This window comes from Etheostoma cragini, chromosome 3 (genome assembly GCF_013103735.1).
Source record: "Etheostoma cragini isolate CJK2018 chromosome 3, CSU_Ecrag_1.0, whole genome shotgun sequence".
NCBI classification, from domain to species: domain Eukaryota; kingdom Metazoa; phylum Chordata; class Actinopteri; order Perciformes; family Percidae; genus Etheostoma; species Etheostoma cragini.
The window spans coordinates 12,104,648-12,126,282 of NC_048409.1; the positions used below are offsets into that span (position 1 = coordinate 12,104,648).

The 21,635-nt window shown below is 39.5% G+C and overlaps 2 protein-coding genes across 2 annotated transcripts in view; one reads left to right on the forward strand and one right to left on the reverse strand.

Annotated features, from left to right (window-relative positions):
• ptgir (prostaglandin I2 receptor) overlaps window positions 1–14,718 on the forward strand; it is a 31,563-nt gene extending 16,845 nt beyond the window's left edge. Inside the window, exon 3 of the mRNA XM_034866904.1 lies at window positions 13,780–14,718. Coding sequence (XP_034722795.1) covers window positions 13,780–14,067 — 288 coding nt within the window. The 3' untranslated portion in view covers window positions 14,068–14,718. The remainder of the gene's footprint in view (window positions 1–13,779) is intronic.
• Window positions 14,719–18,828: 4,110 nt separating this feature from the next.
• LOC117942188 (4F2 cell-surface antigen heavy chain) overlaps window positions 18,829–21,635 on the reverse strand; it is a 3,722-nt gene continuing 915 nt past the window's right edge. Inside the window, exons 3-10 of the mRNA XM_034867532.1 lie at window positions 20,703–20,867; window positions 20,531–20,625; window positions 20,351–20,428; window positions 20,210–20,265; window positions 19,903–20,098; window positions 19,627–19,734; window positions 19,488–19,550; window positions 18,829–19,363 (exon numbers count right to left, since the gene is read on the reverse strand). Of these exons, the coding sequence (XP_034723423.1) occupies window positions 18,962–19,363; window positions 19,488–19,550; window positions 19,627–19,734; window positions 19,903–20,098; window positions 20,210–20,265; window positions 20,351–20,428; window positions 20,531–20,625; window positions 20,703–20,867 (1,163 nt within the window). The 3' untranslated portion in view covers window positions 18,829–18,961. The remainder of the gene's footprint in view (window positions 19,364–19,487; window positions 19,551–19,626; window positions 19,735–19,902; window positions 20,099–20,209; window positions 20,266–20,350; window positions 20,429–20,530; window positions 20,626–20,702; window positions 20,868–21,635) is intronic.

Consider the following 21,635-nt stretch of genomic DNA (forward strand, 5'->3'; position numbering starts at 1 on the left):
AGGGTCCGGCCCCCAAGGAGACTGTCTGGTAAAATTCTGGCCCTCTGACAAATATAGTTGATGACCCCTGGTCTACACTATATGGTTATTGGTTCAGTGAACTTAGACTGCAATTTGGGAGGATGGACAATTTGGATATGTTCTTAAAATTGTACAATCCTCCCAAATTATAGTCGACAAAAACATATCGACTATAATAATTTAAGATGCATTGTTCCACTATAGAAACACAGTTATGCAGCACTTTATTAATTGCCCTTAGTCACAGACTTCATTCAAAACGCAGTTGCAACTTTATCAGCCTTTTCTAATTATCTTAACAACTGCAGTAATATATTCAAACTCCTAACAACAATATGTTTTCAAACAGCAATATAACAGTAACGTTGTCACATGAATAATTATAAAAAAAGTAATGGTCACAACTTTAAATAATAACATTACTTAACAACATGCACCTGTTGTTTTTTTAATGCAGGCTGACAAAAGACATAAGGTAAAAGCATTTGAGTGAACAGAAAAGGCTCCAAGATTAATAAATCCTGGTTGTTAGCCTGGTCAGGACCAGGCTAGCTGTACAGAATAAATCTCCATGGTAACCTAGGTGCCTCTGCTTTTGTTAAACTGAGGCAAGGCTAAATTTATTGAAACTTCAAAAGCTTCCTGTCCAACTTCCTAAAAAAAGCCCAGCCACCTCATCGGCCTTGGCATGAAAAAAAACAAAAACAATCACACTTGAAGCTTTAGTGCGTAATTTGTTCATTATAGTAATGAACGTCCTTTACATTCAAGCCATTACCAAATGAGTTGCTACAAAGCTATTTAAGACTATCAGCTCCACACAACTCTCTCTGGATTTCTCAGCATGGCTGTGTTTAGACAATGGCGTCATAAGTGAAGATAATGAGCTCTTCTGGGGTCTGTTTTAGAAAGCAGGTTTAGTGAAAACTCTGAGTTTGTTAACCCCTGAGATGAGGGAAACTCTGTTTTCTGTTTCAGAAAGGGAGGTTAATCATACCTTAGAGAGAGGGGTAACTCCAGCCCGTTTCAGAAAGAGAGGCAACTTAACCTCAGAGTCAGTTACTATGGTAACTAAGTATGTGAACCTAACTTGGTCGGGAGCAGGTTGTCTTCTCTCAGTCTCATCCCTCGGACACAGCGCTCTTTTCATTTCCTCAAACATTTTGGTTTATTAACTGTTTGCGGCAGACTATGAAACGTTTTTGTTCCTTTTGTCGACGATCCCTTTGAAGAAGCTGTATTACTTTGCAGGGAGTTAAAAATACTGTACGTTGGGAGATGATGTTGAAGACCCGACCATAGATGTTTTTTCATTACTAGACCACTACCTCTTTGAGCGGTATCATTTTTCCTCCCAGTCTATCAGTCATGTAGCCTACGTAACTTTATCCGTCCGCATATCACTAACGTCACACATCGTGGACGTGCTCTACATCCCAGCACATTAATTGTGTCAGAGACATTAAAAAGAAATAAATGATTGTAAATCATGATTCTGTTAATGATAGTGCTACAACCTCAGAATGGGGTTAGTAGTGGTTTACTTTTTTGCCCGCAGGATTGAACTTAAATGAAGTGATTGGTGTAGCCTACTATCATTGTAGTTTTCACCAGTAATATTATAGGTTACCTGTGATTAAATATGAAATGAATACACTATATTAGAGCTTACACATTGACTCAAGCGGCTATTTTCTCCCACATCAATTCTCGCTATTTTACAGCAGCCGCTGTGTTGCTTGTTTTTTTTTTGTTGCCAAATGCATGTTTAATCTCGATGTATGTGCGCATGAGTCTTTCCGCCGCCAAGTTTGTTTGCGGTTGTTACCATGGTGAACTGTAGTGTCATGGCTCCATTCACGCTGCCTTTTGTTTGCCTTTAAATCTGAGTGAACCTACTCTGAGTTGACTGAACCAACTCAAATCAGCTGTTCTGGAACCGAGAACTCAACTCAGAGTTCAGGATTAGACTCAGAGTTTGTTAAACCTCCTTCCTGAAACGGACCCCAAAACCTCTGTGTCCTCCTTGGTTACAAGAAACTGTGTGGGGGTGGTGCACGATCACGGAAGGCTAGCGTCATTTGGATGCAACGACTAGACTATAACAGTTCCTCATAGGGAGACAGAAACTAGGCACTATAGCTTTTATGTTAACTAGGTACATTTGATTTTTTCTTCAGAATGTGTTGTTTGACATTTTAAACAGCGACAAAATGCAAAGTGTTTCTTAACTGTTCTTTGCTAATAAGACAAAGTAAGGAGTGGTAATGGTTTTAGTGAGAAATTTCAAGTCGAAACAAATCCAGATATTTTTGCTAACCGGGAAACGGATCCAAAATGGAACCGGCTAGCTGAAATCCTTGTGTAAACTTAATAATGTCATCTTCTGGGAAATTTTGGTGCAGAAAGAAAAATAAGATGCTTGTTTCATACTCCACCTTGCCAACACTCTCAGGATATGTATGATCTAATAAAAGTTGGTTGAGCTGCAGCTGTGAAATCCAACGCCCACATCTAATAAAATTCTGAGTGAAGCAGAATGTGGAGATCATTTGTTGTTGTGCAGAGGGACATGTAGAAAAAGAAAAACAGCGGTTATCCACTTTAATACCAAAACACTGGAGAATCAGTTTGACTGACATGACATGGGACACATTTTAACTCACCTCCCATCTTTCATCATAAGAAGAATAAAGGAGTTGTATAAGAATTCACCCTTGTGATTTAATGCAAAAAAAGTCTTTTAGTTCAACATCATCCCTGAGGAAATGAATAATAATTGTTATCAGGGTTTTCAGTCTAGTCATAAATATTCCCTTTCCTGTTCCCGGAAGTTGACTTCAGCTAGCATCAGATAGATTATGATTAATGGCAGCCGTTCTGTGCTGTAGCCCCAAGTGGCTGTTCACTTTTCTATCAAAACTTGTAAAATGTGATGGTGTGTGTGTGTGTGTGTGTGTGTGTGTGTGTGTGTGTCAGCCTGAATCACTCAGCTTTCAATTATTGATCATTCCCCAATGATCAAAGACCTCCATTTTTGATTGTAATATAAATTGTTTTGGTTTTCTGTTTTGGTAAAAGGCGAGGATCATTAGATCTTGCTTTGCGGCCTAGCCAAAATGTGTTTTTTGCGCTGCACATGAAACAAGTTTGGTTTTCAAAGAGTGCCTGTTCTCTATGACAACCGGGACTAGACGAATCCAATAAGATAATTGCAACCAGGCAGCCAGTGCAGATTCTGCGGGTTGGGACTTCAGGGCCCAGTGAACTTTAGCTGTTGTTTACAAGTGCACAGAAACTGAAACTATGTGATGGGAATAAGTCCGGCCCCACTACTCTGGTCCCAGAGACTCCTTCACTGTCCTAAAAATACCTTCAGTGGCATTGTGAAGTCACATGTGGAATAACTAGCTTGATGATTGGCTTTGTATAAAGATATTTTTTTAAATATGTGCAGCTCAGTTTTGGAATCGGTTATTGATATTGAAGAAAGCAGGCTGCATGTACAAATATGTTTCCTTGGGATCAACAAACCAATTGGTGACAAAAAGAAGTGTGCACATATTTGGTGACATATTTTGTGGTAACGAGAAGATCAATTTTCAGAAAACAACATTTGACAAATGTATGGAACACTTGTTTAGCAGGATTCGCCATAACCGTGGGTTACACCCTTGGCACAGCTCACAGCCCAGACATGCTTATTCTGGAAAGGGACAACAATGATCAGCTGAGACAATTAACTCACCTGGCACTGCTCTCCTGATCTGTCCACACCTCTCTAGACCACGCCCATCTCCACAACTTGTTTATCATTTGTAGAACTGAAACGGATGTATCTGTGGACGAAGAAATGTTTGTGTTTGATTGTGCTTTTTAGTATAGTCTGACCAAAACTGTTAAGATAACTGAGACAGAGTTGTACAATAAATGAAATAGTCTGACATTTTAATAATTTGCTCTGAAAATATACAAGTATGTACAGTATATGTTATCAATCTTGCTTTTCCTATTGGTTTCATAAATAGATGTCTTTTTATATTGTCAGTCTTTGACAATGTGGTTGTGTCTTGTAGTCTGATGTGGGAGGGGTAAATGTTCGGAAGGACATGGAAATAAAATTAGGGCTTGGAGGAAAAAATCGATACAGCATAGTATCGCGAATTTCCAAGTTTTTTCCCTCTTTGTATTTGTCCACCTCTCTTGCATGTGTTTCCCTTTCTTTTTTGTCTGTCATGTCTATGTACCTTTTGTTTGTTTATAAACCAAAACTGTAAAGCGTCTTTGAGTGTTTTAGAAAAGCGCTATAAAAAAGTTATTATAACTGTATCAATACACAGACACCAAGTAGTAATCTATTGTTGTATGTGTGTTGGTCTGCTTAACAATAACATTTAGTAGCAATAAAATTGAAGGAAGATAAACAAACAAATCTATTTTATTTTTTAGATAAAACAGATGTTGACAAAGTTTCCTTTTGGAGATACAATTTGAAATTGGAAAAAAGGGAACAAATTGCCATATATTACAGAATATTGCAATATGTTTAAAATTGCAATAATATTGTATCGTGATGATATTTTATTGTGAGGCCTCTGGTGATTACCACCCGTAAATAAAATATCCTATTTTAATTTATAAAGCCCAAATTCCCTACCACAGTGATGGCTTAACAATCTATTTCAGGTGTCAATATTTTTGTGTACTGTGCACTGATGAATGCTGTAATCCAGGCATCCATCCTGTCTATGGTTGCTTTTGATTCAGCAGCCCGGGGGAAAAAAACTCACACTCGGATGTTGACAGGGAGGAACGCTGGATACCACCTGGCCTGACAGATTGATCGTTTAGAAGAACGAGCTAGCAACCTTTCCCAGGACAATTGAAGGTCAAAAATAAACATGCAAGCACATCTGCATGCGTCCTTTCAGTACTTATCAGCATTCACTTGTCACAAAGGAAGAGATTTGTGGTCCTTAATTCACATTAAACTAAAGAACCGCACAGCAACATAAAGAGGAAGTGTGTTTGTTGAAATGTGCAAACCTGCGCAGTGACAGCAGAGCATCATGAGATTTGTTAGTTGTGACTAATAGTAATTGTTATAAAATCGAGATTTCGATTCACGCTGTTCACAATGTCATTTATAGATAACTTTTATGTATTTTTGCATTACTTCGATTCTCATTACATTTTTTGAGCTGACTGCATCACTTACGCTACTACTTTCTTCTGTGAGTTTTAGACATGGACTTTATAAAGTAGCTTTTAAAGCAATATGCTATAGGTGCCAAAAAAATATATTTTTGATACTGCCAATTTGTTTTTTCATGGTTCATGCGTGCAATAAACATTACATTTTGTTTGTCTGCCACAATTGCAATATCAATTCTAAGTTTAAAAAAATGGTGATTCATATTTTTCCCTGAATCGTGCAGGCCTATTGTACACTGTACACATTGAAATCTACACCAGCATGCAGCAGGTGGTGTCACTAAAACGTTGGCGTTACTGCAGAACGCACCAAAGTCAGCGTGTGATTAAGCATGCAATCTTGATCTGTTTAACTGAAAACAATGTTGTAGTTGTTGCTGTCATGTCAATGCATATCAGTTCAATGAAGTGTACCATGTTTTTATAATACAAAAACAAACATCTACGGACTGGATTGGTTTTGGTTTGTTGTCAGAAGTTAAACTGCAGGCTGGCAGTGCGGTGTGGAAGGCTTTTCCTGTGACATTCTGTGTCCAGCAAGCTTTGCTAACATGCCAAAGAAAATTATCAAATGCCTTTAATATCAGATGAAAGCTGAAGTCTTTCTGCCTATTGACAACTCACAGTCCACACTACAGAAAAACACCAGGCATCCAATAACCAACCATATAATGTCTAGTTCATCTTGCGCTAAGGTGATGAAATTACACTCTGAAGTAGGTCAGGGGGATGACATTGCATTTTAAAAGAAACGGGTGTAATTTGAACAGACTTTATTGGCATTGTTGTAGAGGTAGCATGCTGCTTACGAGAGCAGTACCACTGAACAAGTAGAGCAACAGTAAAAGTGCCAGTCCTAACTTCTTAGACTTAGACTTCTCTTTATTAATCGTTTTGGGATGACTCCCACGGGGAAATTGAAAATGTTGTAATCTAACAATACTCCCATCACTGAGATGACATGCACTTACCATATTTCAACCCAAAAAGCTACATATCTTAGCTTTAAATACCCAAAATGCACAAATGTATAAGCTCTGGGATGTTAGACCTAAATACTGACTGGAAGGGAATAATAGGAAAAGAGTTCAACGACATCCCGATCATGTACAATGGCGGACTCAAATGCACGACTCAGACAGGTAATCACACCTAAGTAGTTTTATTTTTCCAAGAACAATGCAGGCGAAGGTACAGCAGGAGCAAGCAATAATCATCGTAAATAAAAGGCAAAAGTCCAGTAACACTAAGGTAGGCAAAGGTACAACAGGAGCAGGCGATGATTGTAGTCACGAAACAGGCGAAAGTCCAAAAAGACCGGTGAAACACACACGAAGGAAAACGCTGGAGTGAGTGACATACGGACAATTACCATCTGGCAACTATGAGTGGCAATGGTGAGTATTTAAGCACTGGGATATGGAGAAGCTTAAAACTAACAGGTGAATCAAATTAGGGGCGGAGCAGGTAGTCATACGGGCGGAGCAGGTAGTCATACGGGCGGGAAGGCAGACAAAGGGAGGAAGACGAGACCTGAAATGAGGGTGGATTACTACTACAAAATAAAACCGGAAATACTGATGACAACCATGAAACATGAAGTAAGAGCATGGCAAAACCTGACAATCACTAATATTTTACAAAGTTATGGCCATCATTACTGTGCCTACAAATGTTATTACATTCACCTTTGGTTTCACTTCAAATTAAATAATATATAAAGTCGAACTAGGAATATTATTTACAACCTGCCCAACTGGTCGTCCAATGAATAATACAATTACAGATGTTATTAGATCCCCAGAATACAGGAATAACATTTGTGTCAAAAACAATGGGAATGATGGATAAAGCTACAATAATAGGACTGAGGATATCAAAACAACAAAATGATTTCAAGTGAATGTTGTTTCCCGCCAATGAAAATAAAAAATTCAATTTCCGAGGCTGAGTTGTGCTCAGCTGTTGGCAAATTAGATGAAGTGTGCACATGGCCTGGAACTAGAAAAGTGGGATGAAAACTGATCTTATCATTAAATTGAACACAGGTATAAGTCAACAATAATCGCACAAATCAAAGTAAAACGTTAAAAACACCACAAAGAACATGATTACCTTGGCATTACCATCTTTCAAAAGATAATCTGCCACTGATCTCAAAGTGCATACAGGGCAACATCAACAAATCACCAACAGACATCAGCAACCGTACAGTGCAGGCAGCGTAGGGCTCTCGCAGCTACACCATATCTCTTTTGAAGAGGAACTGCGGTCAACGCCTGTTGGTTCCTTTGTCTGTTGCAACAGCGGCAAGGTTTTGCAATATAGCGGTGTCGACCTATTATTTTCTAGTGACACATATCATCAGGCCACTTCATGTTTTACTCGGCAAAATTCTCAAGTTGGGGTTTCACCCTTTCCACAGTTGCTTCCTCTTCCTCTTTGGTGTAGCTGCTGTGTGTTTCTTTGTCAACTGTTTTTTTTTTTTCAGTTGTCAAGCTGTATCAAAACTGCAACATGTTCTTACCCCACACATGATGTATGACAATTTATTCATCAGAGCTCACAGTGACCATTTTAGTTTGCTCTAAATTCTTCAACTTACATTATTCCGGAGGAAGAAAAGGTGATAATGGTAGATTCTGTACAATTAAAAGCGGTATCTTATTATTGTACTTTTTTTTTCTCAAAACTGTGGAGCAATAGGGTGTGTGTGTGTGTGTGTGTGTGTGTGTGTGTGTGTGTGTGAGACACAAGCTGACTTTACTTCCACATGTTGTTGCCACTCATTAACAGTAGTTTTCTTGCTCTTTATGTACCTTTAGTGAACATCTTAATACTGATACGCGTATGCTCAGTCAGCTAAAGTTATTGTTTTCTGTGAAGTCCCTGAACAAAGCCTAAAGAGAAATTGGCATAATGACAGAATAGGTTGTATGTGCACGCTCTTTCCACCACACACCCACTTCTCACTCTCTGTATCTCAGATGACACGCACCAGCTCCTGTCCCGGCTGCTGACTGTTGAGCCGTGAAATTCCCCATCAGTGTAGGAGCGCTTAGCTTTACATTACATGTGTGCACAGGATGACTCACTACCAGCGTCATCAGTTCCCTCAAGAAGTAAATCATGGAGGAGGTCAATGTGGTTTAACAGCCCGGGAGCAAACATGTATATTTGATTCTTTGACTGCAATCAAAAGAGCTTTGGGGGGGGTGTGGGGTCCAATCAATTACAATGTTCCTGGATCAATGAACTTAATTTGAAAGCTTCCCCTCACAGCATCAAGTCAGAGAAAAAATGCCTGGACAGATGTGCAGTGTGTGTAGATTTTTGATTTTCGGTTAAAAATGTCTGTCAACTGTACCTTCAGGCTGAGTTACAAGTTTTGACGGATGGAAAGTGACTTAGATGGTAAAGTTAGGTCAGAGATACTGAGTACCTGAGTAAAGACTGAGTGAACTTTTGCCAACATTTGACGGCAAATTAGTATCTCCTTACTTATGAAAGTAATCTTAAAACACTAGTTATTAATCCAACTTGTGGATGTATGGGACACGGCACTCGCAATGTGTTATATATACATATACACAAATGAAATAAAATAGAGGCATTTGATTATTTTGAACAAACACCATATTATATTTTATTTTTTTAAAACCATACTCCACCCCTCGAACGAGCCCTTCAAAAGTTAGAATAAACACAGTGCAAGCTGAACTATTCAAAGAACCTGCATGTGCTCACCACCAAGACCCAGCAGTGTCGTTCACACACCTTTGGTAAACTCTCCTGCTGATTCATACTTCTTTTTATTTCTGTGAGTGAGATGAATATATTGATATCAACCTCATGCGTTAAGAAGATGTGTTAAGCATAACGACTTTAACGCTTGGGTTGTCTTCCCATCCAAATCAGACGCTTTTTAATGTTTTTGTCTCTTTTTTTAACAATTTTGAACCTTTTTCAATGTTCAACACTACGTAACACTAACTTATTAACTTTAGTTTTACAGTTATTGTTGGAATTTACGGTCAATTAACCTAATTTTTAGGAAATAATACCTGATGTTTGAGTTAGAAAAGCAGAAATTATGAAATATTTAGACTAAAATTAAAGGAATTTATGTTGACGGATAATCACAGACTGGAATATGTCAACTTTTACCGATTACTATTTCAAAACCACTTCAACTTTTTTTCTCCAAATGCTATAAAATTGAATAAGACACCCCAAAATTAATGAAAGTAGAGATTTGTACTTGCCAAAGAGCGTTGTGTGGAATCAATCATGTTATTTTGGGTAGAACATTGATATAGGAAAGTGGGTCGGTTTGACACGAGGACAACATGAAGGTTAAGAAAGAGGGAAACAGTTAAACAGACACCTTTCAAAGCTTAAAAGGAACATGCTATACTTTTTTTGTTTAACCCATACATGAAATAGAAATGTCATGTGGTCGTTTTAGGATAAATAACATGCTGTAATTAATTTGATTCTGAAAAATGAATGTATGCAGCCACCTGGAGTCTTGTTGTCATAGGAAGGGGTGCAGATTTGGTTTCAGAAGTGGGGGGCAGTGGAGATTATTATTATATTATATTATATTTCATGTGCTAACCCTATTATCACATTTTAATGTCTTTAATTATGATCACCTATCGTTTCTATACTTCACCAAAGACAGCCCTTTTAGTGAGTGAATCAACCTAAAACAGTACAAGTGAAAATGGACACATTTAGCTGGTAAAGAGCCAACAGATGATAGTATGAGTTGTTTTATCACCTCCCAAGTGGACAAAATTATCACACCAAGATTGATATCGATCTTACTCTCGGAAGGAGAGAAATCAAGCATGTTTCCCAAAATGTCGAACTACTGTACTTTTTTTTAAAGACTAGTGGCAGTACTGCAGCATTTCTCTCTCTCCCTCCCTGCTGGCTCACTGCTGTAAACAGTCCTCTCCCAAAAGCCTGTAATGTCTCCGCTGCCTCCTCTCCTCCCCAGTGTAATGATCCTGCAGTGAAACAGGATCAGGAAGAAGGAGTTGGGAAGAGTCCTCCAGGACCGCGAGATGGACGATAATGGACCGTAGAGTGTAGACATCCATTAAGTGGTCTGTTTCCTGAGAGATACAGCAATCATCAGCCCTCAAATAGCATCGTATGTGTCTCTGCCAGGATGCACCCATTAACACCAACTGGGTCCAGGTACTTGAAGATTCTCAGTCGTCTGGATATCGACAAACTAAGTAAAATAAAATATCCTCATGACTAAGTTTTCGTTTTAATAGAAGTTTTAGATATAAGGTACTGTACAGATTGCAGATCTGCAGTGTGTTAATGCAGTTGCCTGCAAATGTTCTGTGTGCATCTGTATACAGTGCATGTGTGAACGTATTTGCTTGCGCTGGATTTATATGCCCATAAGGATACTTGTGGTATGTTACCTCACAGCTTTCTGGATCGGCAAAACTCTCTGTTGTCCTCTGAAATAATCACACAGGTCCTCGCCTGCTGTATACTGCTTCTGTTCTGCTCTTTAACCACAGACTGATACATTTATATGCTCCTGTTTAAGGAGAGCCAGACATCTCATCAGTTTCAGCCCGCACGGCCTACAGTGCTTGCAGAGGACAGCTTGTGATTTGTGAGGCACTCTGCAGGCCTTGAGGTCTGGAGCGAGGACCATAAGAGGCAGGGTGGCATGCAGGAACAGCAGCAACAGCGAGGGTGGTAATGTGGCGCGAGGCAACAAGTGTGAGAAAGATGGCAGATCGTATGAGGATGCATGTCTGTTTGAAATGTTTCTAGCAACACCGCATGATGAATAAAGTGTTCTCTAACTTTGCGTTGAGCACAAGGCATTCATCATGTTTGTTAGTGTTTTATGACAGTAGGCCTAAGATTAATTTTTACTTCAAGTATTAATTCAAATAAATAGTTGAGAGCATAAAGTCTGTTTCTATAAGTCAAGACAGTTAATGATGTTCTGATTCTTGCCGTCCAAAAAGTACATATTTCACTGTTATTTTTTAAGCTTTTGAAACATATTTGTATCCACTGCCTCCTTTATTCTGCTGATACCCTGGCAAATAGATCAGATTTAGTAAATCACTAGTTTAAGACTAGGTAGTAGTTACTAAGAAGTTAGGAAGAACTTAACAAACAGTTTTAGTAATGCATTTATGAACAGATGGTGCAACCCAATCCTGGAGATATTCATTACATAACTGGATCATACGAGATGTCCAGTTTATTGACAATAATTATACAGATGAAAACAGTAATTGATGGCGGGAAACTGACTGACTGTCAGATTGTGAAATGTTTTGTTGGTCTCTGGCAGACATTCCCAGAATCAGCATCAGTTTAAAAAGGAAAATGAGGACACGCTGTCTTGATCTGGGTACATGTCAATCCTGATTGTTTGTGTTTGCTTCTTTGTTTGTGAGTATTATTTTAACCCATAAATACTTGCCCTTCGTGCATCCAGCCTGTGCAATCAATGAAAATCCAGCAGTAATCCTGACTACATCGGTTGTGCAATTCAAGACATTTCATAGAACCTCAAACCTCAAATACTTCCTAAAAAGTCAAGAACATCTGGCTGTTGTTTTGTTTCACTCTGGACTGTTACCATTACTGAAACATCCAACATGACGACGCTGTTCCAGGGTGTTGGTTGGAAGTTATTGTGCCATTGAGCTCAACATCTTCTAAGAAGCATCAAAAGATAACTGCTGTTTTTTTGGGTTCAGCCTCATCCTTTCTCTCTCTGGCTTTCTCGTGTGTGTATCTTTAGATCAATATTTGAGCGACCACATCCTCGTGAGTTTAGCCAGTTAATGAGCGTAGAGAGGACATAGTCAGTCTTGTGTCTGGTCCCTCCGGGTGTCTGGTTTGGCTTGGTTTGGCTCTGGACTTGTTCCCTCTGGCCACTCTCACTGCGTCCCTAGCTTATTAGTTTTCAGTCCAGGCCCTAGCAACAGGGAAACATTTACACCAATGCATGAAAGCACTCAATCAGCACAAGCCATTAATTAGGCCACTGTTTGTTGGATATTTCATGGAGGAAATGGAGAATTGTTGATAGAGACGAGTAGCGAGGTGACAGAGATGCTTCCTATGCCACCTGCTGCTTCTCTCTCTGCCCAGGAAGAATAAGCAGCCAGCTGCTGCTGTCCAGGCTGCCTCTCTGAATGCCTACTTTAGCTTTAAGGTCAATACAGGAAAGGGTTTTGGTCTTGTAATGTGGCATTGTCTGCGTCTGTATTCAGGGCTCTTTGTGCTGCTTAAAATTGATGGTGTGCATCTCCCGAGCGTGTTTTATTGGCATAAAGAGAGGGATGTTGACATTTGGTAAATGTAGCATAACAAGATGAACCACAGCCTCAGCTGACACTGATGCTAAACACACAGTCATGTTTTCTCATCTGGTTTTAATACCAAAGTACAGACAACGGCGTCATGTTCTGCTGTTACAGAGGCTTGAATCAGGTTCGATTTGGCTCCATCCAGCAGACAAAATGTTTAATCTTGTGGGATGACGGGTTACCAAAACTCTGAGCATTTCTTGTTAAATCCACCAAGTATTGTCGTGGTTGGCTTGCAATTGGGCAGTGTCAGGAAAACACACCCAAAACACCAAATTAAAACCTGCTCTTAGTGTGACGGCACTGAGATAAAATGCTTGTCTTGTAATATGAATATACCATTATACGGAGTACTTTACATGTAAACTGTCTGGTGGTGTGCAAAAAAATTGATTCATATTAAAATTTGATTGTATGTCTACTGCAATCACATGATAGATAGGTAGGTAGATAGATAGATAGATAGATAGATAGATCTTTGGTTTTGAATCAAAAATCGATATTGAATCGAATCCTGAGCCTTAAAATCGGAATCGAATCATGATATTTTCTGAATCGTACACCCTAATAAATCACCCAAAAATGTGTCTAGTAGTAAAGCTAGTGTCCAGACAGTATTCCTGGGAACACAAAATGATCATTCACATTAGAAATATAACATCAGATTCTAACCTAAGGGGAGATTACAAAGGGATTTTTGAAAGCAGTACAGAAAGATGGAAAAGTTTTTCTTTTTTTTAAAGAAAGCGGGTGGGTAGTGATTAGAGAAGCCATGACCAACCCATAGCCAACACTATTCTAGATGAGTTGTAAGGGCTTAAAACATAAGGGGAGAGAGAAAGGATGTTGAAACAAAGAAGCAGATAAAACTGCATGCTGAGCAGCTTTTAGGATGTGTGTGCAAAGTAGGTGTCTGCATTCATGCTTACCACAACTGCTCTGGATAAGTAAAGGTTAAATCTCTGCAGCGCCAGCATGATTGACCGACTGCCCAGCTGGTTTTGATTCTGGTTATCTAATCTGAGACAGGAAACCAGCAGTGCTCTACAGCCTGAGACCTGGACAGAGGTCTCGCAGAAGACACAACTCTCTTGTTTTTGCTAGGCTTTACTTTTGAAACATATGAATAGTAAAGACTGAGTCTAGCCTTGACCCTCTCTTTCTTCAGATTGCAGGTTTCATCAACGCCATTCACCCATTTTGTGGCGACGCGGAGAACCTGACAGCCTTCCGCTTCTACGCCCTCAACCCCATCGTGGATCCTTGGGTCTTCATCATCTGCCGCAAGTCCGTGTTTCAACACCTTTGGTCTCTGCTGAACTGCCGCTTCGGCAGAAAAGCTGTGAAGACGACAGCACACTGTGCTCTGTCTTTACCCCTAGACACTCAAACTCAGAGCGACCCCAGAGACGGGAGAGTCCCACAGACCAGCATGTTCTCCAGTTTACCTCTGTGACCCAACAGAAGCCCTTGGCTCGGAGGCCTCGATGCCTGATAAAACATGGGAGCAAATATGTGAAATGTAACGTTAACATTTGCATACAGGACTCGTCATTTTAAGACACAAACAAAGTATCCGTCACAATGGAAATATTTCAACATGAAGAAACTTTGGGAAAATCTATTGCACTAGATTTTAAAATTCCATTGACTAATGAAAGCTCTTCCCAAGTTCCATGGAGAATTGTCCCATGAATAAACAGCACTGTAACTTAGCACTAAAAAATACATGAATCCATGTCACGACTATGAAAAATCTGAATATATGAACTCGGGTAAAAGCTATATGGGTAAACAATATGCATGAATGTATACTGTCTTCTTTTTTCTCTCAGCCTTTTCTTTAAGACTACTAGGTTGTCCACATCGACTGATCAATGACATGAGATGCAGGTCACACTTAACCTGAAGATTACATTACGTCATGTCATTACATGTCATTTAGCTGATGCTTTTTATCCAAAACGACTTACAATTGTTGGATATGTCAGAGGTCGCACGGCTCTGGAGCAACTAGGGGTTAAGTGTGTTGCTCAGGGACACATTTGTTGATGTATCGCAGTGGGAATTGAACCCAGAACCCCCACACCAAAGGCATGTGTCATATCCACTGAATATTAATTAAGAGTATCCTTTAGGAAGATGACAATTTCTTTACAATTATAGTATTATGTAGTCAGTGACAGGTCACTTGTGACAGGTCACTTGGTTTCCCAGGCAAGGTGAAGTATAAATAGAAACCATTAGCAGGCTAGTAGTAGCAAAGTACAATGTTCCCCATTTTAGTTTTGCATTATCCCTTGCTAACATTTGCTAATTAGCACTAGACACAAAGTACAGCGGAGACTGACGTCATCAGTTTCGCAGGTATTTTGTCATAAACCAAAGTACCAAACAAACTTTTTGAACCAATGATGGCACTAAATGAAAACCACCAAATTCACCAAAGTTATCATAATTCATCATTTTAGCACCATAGAGAACTGTGCCAAATGCATGGCAATCCAAGCATATACACCTCAGGGTGGTGTTCATGAAAAAGTCAGGGGATCACCAAAAGTCATTGGGCTTCATCTTCTCAGGAAACAAGAACGTCTGTACAAGGTTTCATGGCCATCCATCCTATAGTTGTTGGGATACTTTAGTTTGCACCAAAATGGTGGACCAACAGACATCTTCAGAGCGATGACACTAGCGTGGCTAAAAAGGGTTTTCTAAAAGACAAATCTTAAATTTTGAGAAATTACTTATTTACTATAGAATGCAAATCTGGTTTCCAGCTGTGTTGCATTTACATTCACTAACATGGACCACGCCACAACGATATGTTAGTTTAAAGATTTAATGAACATTATGAATGTGATGACAGGGTGAAGGAGACTCAGAGTGGGGGTTCTGTCTCGGAAACAATTTTCTGCCCGTACAGTTTACAGTCCCCCAGACGATACCTAGAAGAGACAAGAGAGAGGTGCACACGGGATAAACAGGAAGGGATGAGAGAGAAGATGGAAGGATGAAGAGGGAACGGGAGGGTGGGTCAAGCAATTAGAGATAACGAGGCGGCTGCATGGCACGGTGTATGTAGTTTTGTCTGGTGATTAGAGGCGTGTTTTAGGCGTGGCCCTGCTCCCGAACCTAAGTTAACAACTTAACTACATTTGTACCTGTGAAATTGGTCTTGGAAATGGTTACGTGTCTTGACTCATAGTGCAACACTGTTCAACCTTCACCGACTGTAAACTATGAAAGGTGAATATGAACATTATGGGGAAATATATGCAATAATAGTTTAGAATCACATCTTGTTGGTTGTTGTTGTCAGTTCAAAAAGGAAGACCCCATTGTAAAAAAATATCCAAAGCTCTCTCGCGATCCTAAAATACAATGACTTAGTAAAAATAGCTTATTTATTGTTTGTTTTAGGCTGAAGTTGATCTGAAGGTAAACCTGCCTTTTTGGAATTTTGACTTCAATCTTTTTGAATCAGAGCAGTTAATCCAAGATTTAGGACTATTCCAAAATCAGGTTTAAAGACTTCTTTATTCTCAACCAAATATTTTCTATTCCTGTCCGGCTGATAATGCTATTGTACCGCATGCACATTGGCTTCCAGTCTTCCTTCTACTTTTCACTGATTTCTAAGCTACCTATGATGATTGCCTGTGAATGTTAAACTTTGCTGCTGCAAAATGCACTGTGACAATTAGTTTTATGTTGTTGTTGTTGTGACTTTAATACCATTATTGCATTTAAATGTAGCGTATTTATTCCTTTTCTCTGTGATATAATGTTGTGTATCCTTACGGTTGTGCTGGTTTGGTTTATGCATTGGACTGCAGAGACACAGGGATAACAGACGTGGGGATTTGAGTTCAGTTGTAGATACTGTAAATATAGTTTTTGACTGTGTTGATTTTTGCTTTATAGATTTTACTCAGTCTTGCATGACCCGAGGTAAGTCAGACACAATGCCACTTGCACATTTGGTCATTGAGGGTATTTAAATTGAAAGAATACATTTTTTAATAATAAAGTTGCAGTCATTATATGGTACACATTTTGTTCATGTGAAACAAAATATTGTTTGTGTGAAAAAAAACATCTCACAACGTACAGTATGTCTGTGTAAGTTTCCAAAGAGTAATCTTTATGCTGAATTTATTTTAGTGTAACAGTTATACGTATTAAAAACACACACTGCTCTCAGCCCATGTATAGTTATGAGTGTTATTAGACCCAAGCAAGTTTTCTGTAAAATCACAGGATATGGAATGAGAGATGTGATGAGATAGACAAAATTATGTTTAGGTTTAGACAATCTTTATGTTGTCTTGTTAAACCCCAACCTTGACTACTCTGCTACATTTAATTGACATGCTGTGCTCCGTTTTAGAAGACTGTAGCCATTTGGACATGTGAACAGCTTTTACTGTATGACACAATTGAAAAGAAGTATTAAGTAACATGACAACCGTAATATGCTCCATTACAGTAATTGATTGTTAACGTTGGATATTCGATGTTCCCCGTGAATGTTATTGTGACATACCGATTCAGGTTGCACTGTGTTTTATTTTTATGTTCACTTTTATTCACATTTTAAAGGTTATTGCCTGCAAAGTTCTTATTATTGTGGGTAAATGTTTGTGGTTGTCATGATGCAACCTGGGGAAAGCAGACTGATGGTTTTGAAATCCAATGTGGTTTTGACAGCACAAAACAGTCAAATGAAATGAATCATTTATTTGAGGATTTTCAGAAGTGAAAGGTACGGAACAGGAATACAGCCACGGGTGAAAAATGTATGTGAGTTCTGACTTTAATCTCAGAATTCTGAGAATAAAATCAGAACTCACATCAATCTTTCACCAGTGGCCCTAATCCTCTTCTGTAGAAAGGGCATATATTTCTAAAATGTGACATGTTCACAGATTGTCACAGACGTGTGATTCAGAGTAATAGAAAGTTTCAATACTGACATCAATATTTACATTAAAAACTGCTCGTTTATGTGGGAATTAAGGAGGGCTCTTTATAAATACAAAACAACATGCAACACTAACAATAATGCAAGAGCTGAATGATTACAGCGTACTATGTAAACTGTCTCATTTATTTGTATTATTGGTTTGCCATCTTTCATGACTCAGATAAACATTGACCTCAAAGTCTCATATAGATAGGTACAGTAAGAAGACCTGTGGCTGGTACTGTAGCACCACTATGTGGTGAACTAGTGTACACTTCTTAAACTGAGTGCACATTTGTAAGTCACTATGTGCAACTCATGTTGCTTAAAATGCCTCCTCGACTCATTCACTTCCTCGCGTCTTAGTCCCTACCACCAAGGAAGCATGGTAGAGATGGGAGGAAATCATCGGAAGAGAAAGGAAACAAAAAATGTGTTTTAGAGGGATTAGACAACCTTTCCTCTGACGCGCCACATGAAATAAGAGCTATTAGACGGCCTTCACCGTGGAGGGACAAAACAACTTCTGGTTCACCAGAGAACCGAGGAGTCAAGTCAAATAAGTCATATGAGATGCAGCTATAGTTTCTAAGACAACCACTTGTCAGTGGCAAAAAGGGTTAACTTAATTTGATGTAAATCCTTGTCCGTAATGTGCTTCCCGGTTTTGAGTTGCTCAAGAAAAAAGATCCCCCGTGGGGTTTGAGAGAATAATTCACATGCAAGAGTAATTACAGTAGGATGTGGCTCCCACCCCACTGTGGTTTATTTTATCCACAGCTCTCACAAGTGACCGGCTTAGCCTATTGCAACATTAATGCAGCGGGATTTGTTCATTACACAATCTACGTCTGGAAGAATGACTTTTTAGAACTTAACCACGAAAGTTTAAATAGTTTCTTTGATGTATTAAAAAAAGAAAAAAAAAAAAATCGGTCTGCTTTTAAATCATGAGTGGAATACTTAAACCCTAGAGTTCTGACTGTCTACGCATTCAGTGACGTCTTTAACTTTTCTTGACACATAGCACCCCCCCTTGCTTATGTGCCCTTTTCATTCTATGGATGCCTGTAAATTAGACATTTTTAACTATGTTTCAGCACTTTCAACTGGTTCTCAACTCATCTGTACATGATTTATAACTAAAAGGTATGTTACTGTAAATACATAGCCTGTGTATTCACCGATCAAAAGACGGACTCCAGAGGGCTAAAATTGACACACTATCCTCACAACGGTCACAGAACCATTTTATTTTTAGTAAACTCTGAGAACATACCAATCACACCTTTAAAAAAAAGACAACTGTGTCAGACTTTAGTCATTCTGAGTGGAAAATTCAAATCCAAGAAATCGCCATGTAACTGACTCCAGAAAAGCTCTATGAGTAGCTTTCTGTTTCAAACAGCTTGATGACAATGGCCTCGCGGGGCCGCACTTCCAGTGTGTCCAGAGTTGTTGAGCCCAAACGATCCATTCTCGTGTTGGCCACGAACACTCCAGCTTTGGGCAGGCTCGGGGCCCAGGATGGATCCACGGAGTGAACCTCGGACCCGACGTTGAGCAGAACAAGGAAGTGGACACAACCCCAGGAGCGCAAGAAGGCCAGGATCGGGGGAGATGAAGGCGAGGGAAGAGTGGAGTTGGAGGATGAGGAGGAGTCGATGGAAGCAGTGAAAGGAAGGAAAGTGAAGCTGCCAAACAGAAGAGCTTCTTCTCTTGCTCTGGAGTGACTGAGAGAGGTGAAGAGGGCAACAGCTGACCGTTGCTTTTTCTCCTTTTCCTGAGGGAGGGATGGTAGACAAGTGACAAGATTTAAACCTTATGACACAACTACTTCAGCTTTACAGGACTTAAATGTACTCAGGATACACTTTCTAGGAGGGAAATCTGGATCTATTACTCACCGATCGGGTGTCTGATGGGTTGTTCGTGTCTCCGTGTGACAAGCCGACTTTCATGGACACATTCTGGGAGACAGAAACGTTTCATTTGGTAATGTGAACTTTGAAAATGCATAATTTATGAACTCAAAAGTCATCCCACCTGTCTTGGGTCGATGTCTGTGTCATACTGGACTGCGGGTGATCCTGGCAGAGTCATTATTAACACCAGGAGTAATTTCTTCAAGTCATGGGATGCGTTGCCTCCAACCTGCAGACACATTGCAGTTGTACAATAACACCCTCTCTGCACCAAAGCACTTTAAAGTGACAGAGTAAATTGTTTTTGTCATTCGGTTAATGCTGAAACGATTAATCGGTCAACAGAAAAGGAATTTGCAACTCTCTTGGTTATTGACTACACATGCATGCGTCTTACTGTCCAGCTGGGCCATATGTCTTCTTCTCTTGTTTGCAGGTGCATCTCTATGGAATTAGCAACTTCCTCGGGAGACAAGAGGTGTTGTGAAGGTGGCAGAATTGACCTCATGACCACATCCACCAGCGTAACGTTGTGCCGGCTGGAGTTCTTTAGAGAAGGGAGAACGTCTCCGGTTTGTCTTACCACCACAATCCTAAAGATACACAAAGACACACACACACACACACACACACCTTTTAAGCTTCAATTCTTGATGAAAAAAAATACAAACAAAAAACTCCATCCACTGTGTGTTTAATCATACCTTTCCTCATCCTCCCTGCTGAATTCTTTAAAGACACCTTTCCACTCCAGGAGTGTCTGAAATGTAAATATTTTATTGGAAGCGAGTGTGTGGAAAATCTGCTTTTTAGAAAACAAAATTTGTGAGTGGGCATCATTTTACCTCTTCGGAATACGCTGCATCTGTGTCACAGATTGCAAAGCCTGCCACACCCTGCTCCAGCCAGAACCGCAGTGCATGCTGTGGAAAGAAATAAAAAACAATGTGTATCATGTTTTAAGAAATCCAGCATCACATAAAACTTAACATGTTGAAGTATTATGACCAGTTAGCAGGTTTTACATGTGCTGTGAGGTTTGATGTCTCATCTGCGTCTCCTGCTACACCCTGAGGTCCCAACAGATCCACCTCACAGACGTTTAACACCACTTTGAGATCTGCAGGATCGATCCAAAAAAAGCTCATTAAGTCTGCCTATGCAGGTTGGCTGAGATAAAAGAAGTCCTTCACTCACCTGCTTTTTTGCTCTCTGAGAGCAGATGTAGGATCTGAGGCAGAGTCCCAAACCCTTCTCCAGTTGCATTGAGGTTTAAAGGAGAAGCCTTCTTATCAAACAGAGCCTCCAGGATGAGAGCTCCTATACCCAGGGACCTGAGGTAGGGAAGCTGCTCACACAGCGCTTCAGAGATTAAACATTAGACAGAGTTAGTTTTCACATTTGTAATACATTTTACACATTCTAGTTACCAAGAGCTTTTCTATGTTTTGTTCTTCATGCAACAGATGCAGATTATATATAAGGTAGTAGTATGTTGTTTTTAAGGAGACTTATCTGCACTTCACCAGTGTACATATGTTAGCTATTCAATGTTCCTATGTGGGATCAGAAAAGTAAAATGCATGCGGCATGTGTTAGCCCACAACATTACTGCTGTGATGTCTACACACACAGTCGGTGTCCTGTGAGATATCAAGTTGTTTTCCGCCCTAAGGAAATTGTTATCTACAACTCTTCAAAGTATGACAAACTTTGGCCTAAAGCCTAGAGCCTTAGTATTGTGGTCAGATTGAATTGTCTAATACATAGTGAACATAACTCTCTGATTAATATCAGCCAGCTGGAAGAAACTGGATCTCCCCCATTTAACAATCTCTGAGCAAGACTACTTTACTAACGCAACTTCTCTGGCACCAGGACAGCTTCAAGTTCACCATTATGTCAACTGGTTTGTGCCAATTATTTGTATATTATATATATATATATATATACATACATACACACACATACACATACATACACAGCACATTTACATTAAGAACCGTCATTACTTGTTTGTTTTGTACATTCTTAATGCATTTTTCTTTAACAGCAACAAATATGACACCAGTTTGTAAGCTATTATTGCATAGAAATACTGAATGCATTGCACATAGGGGGGGGGGGGGG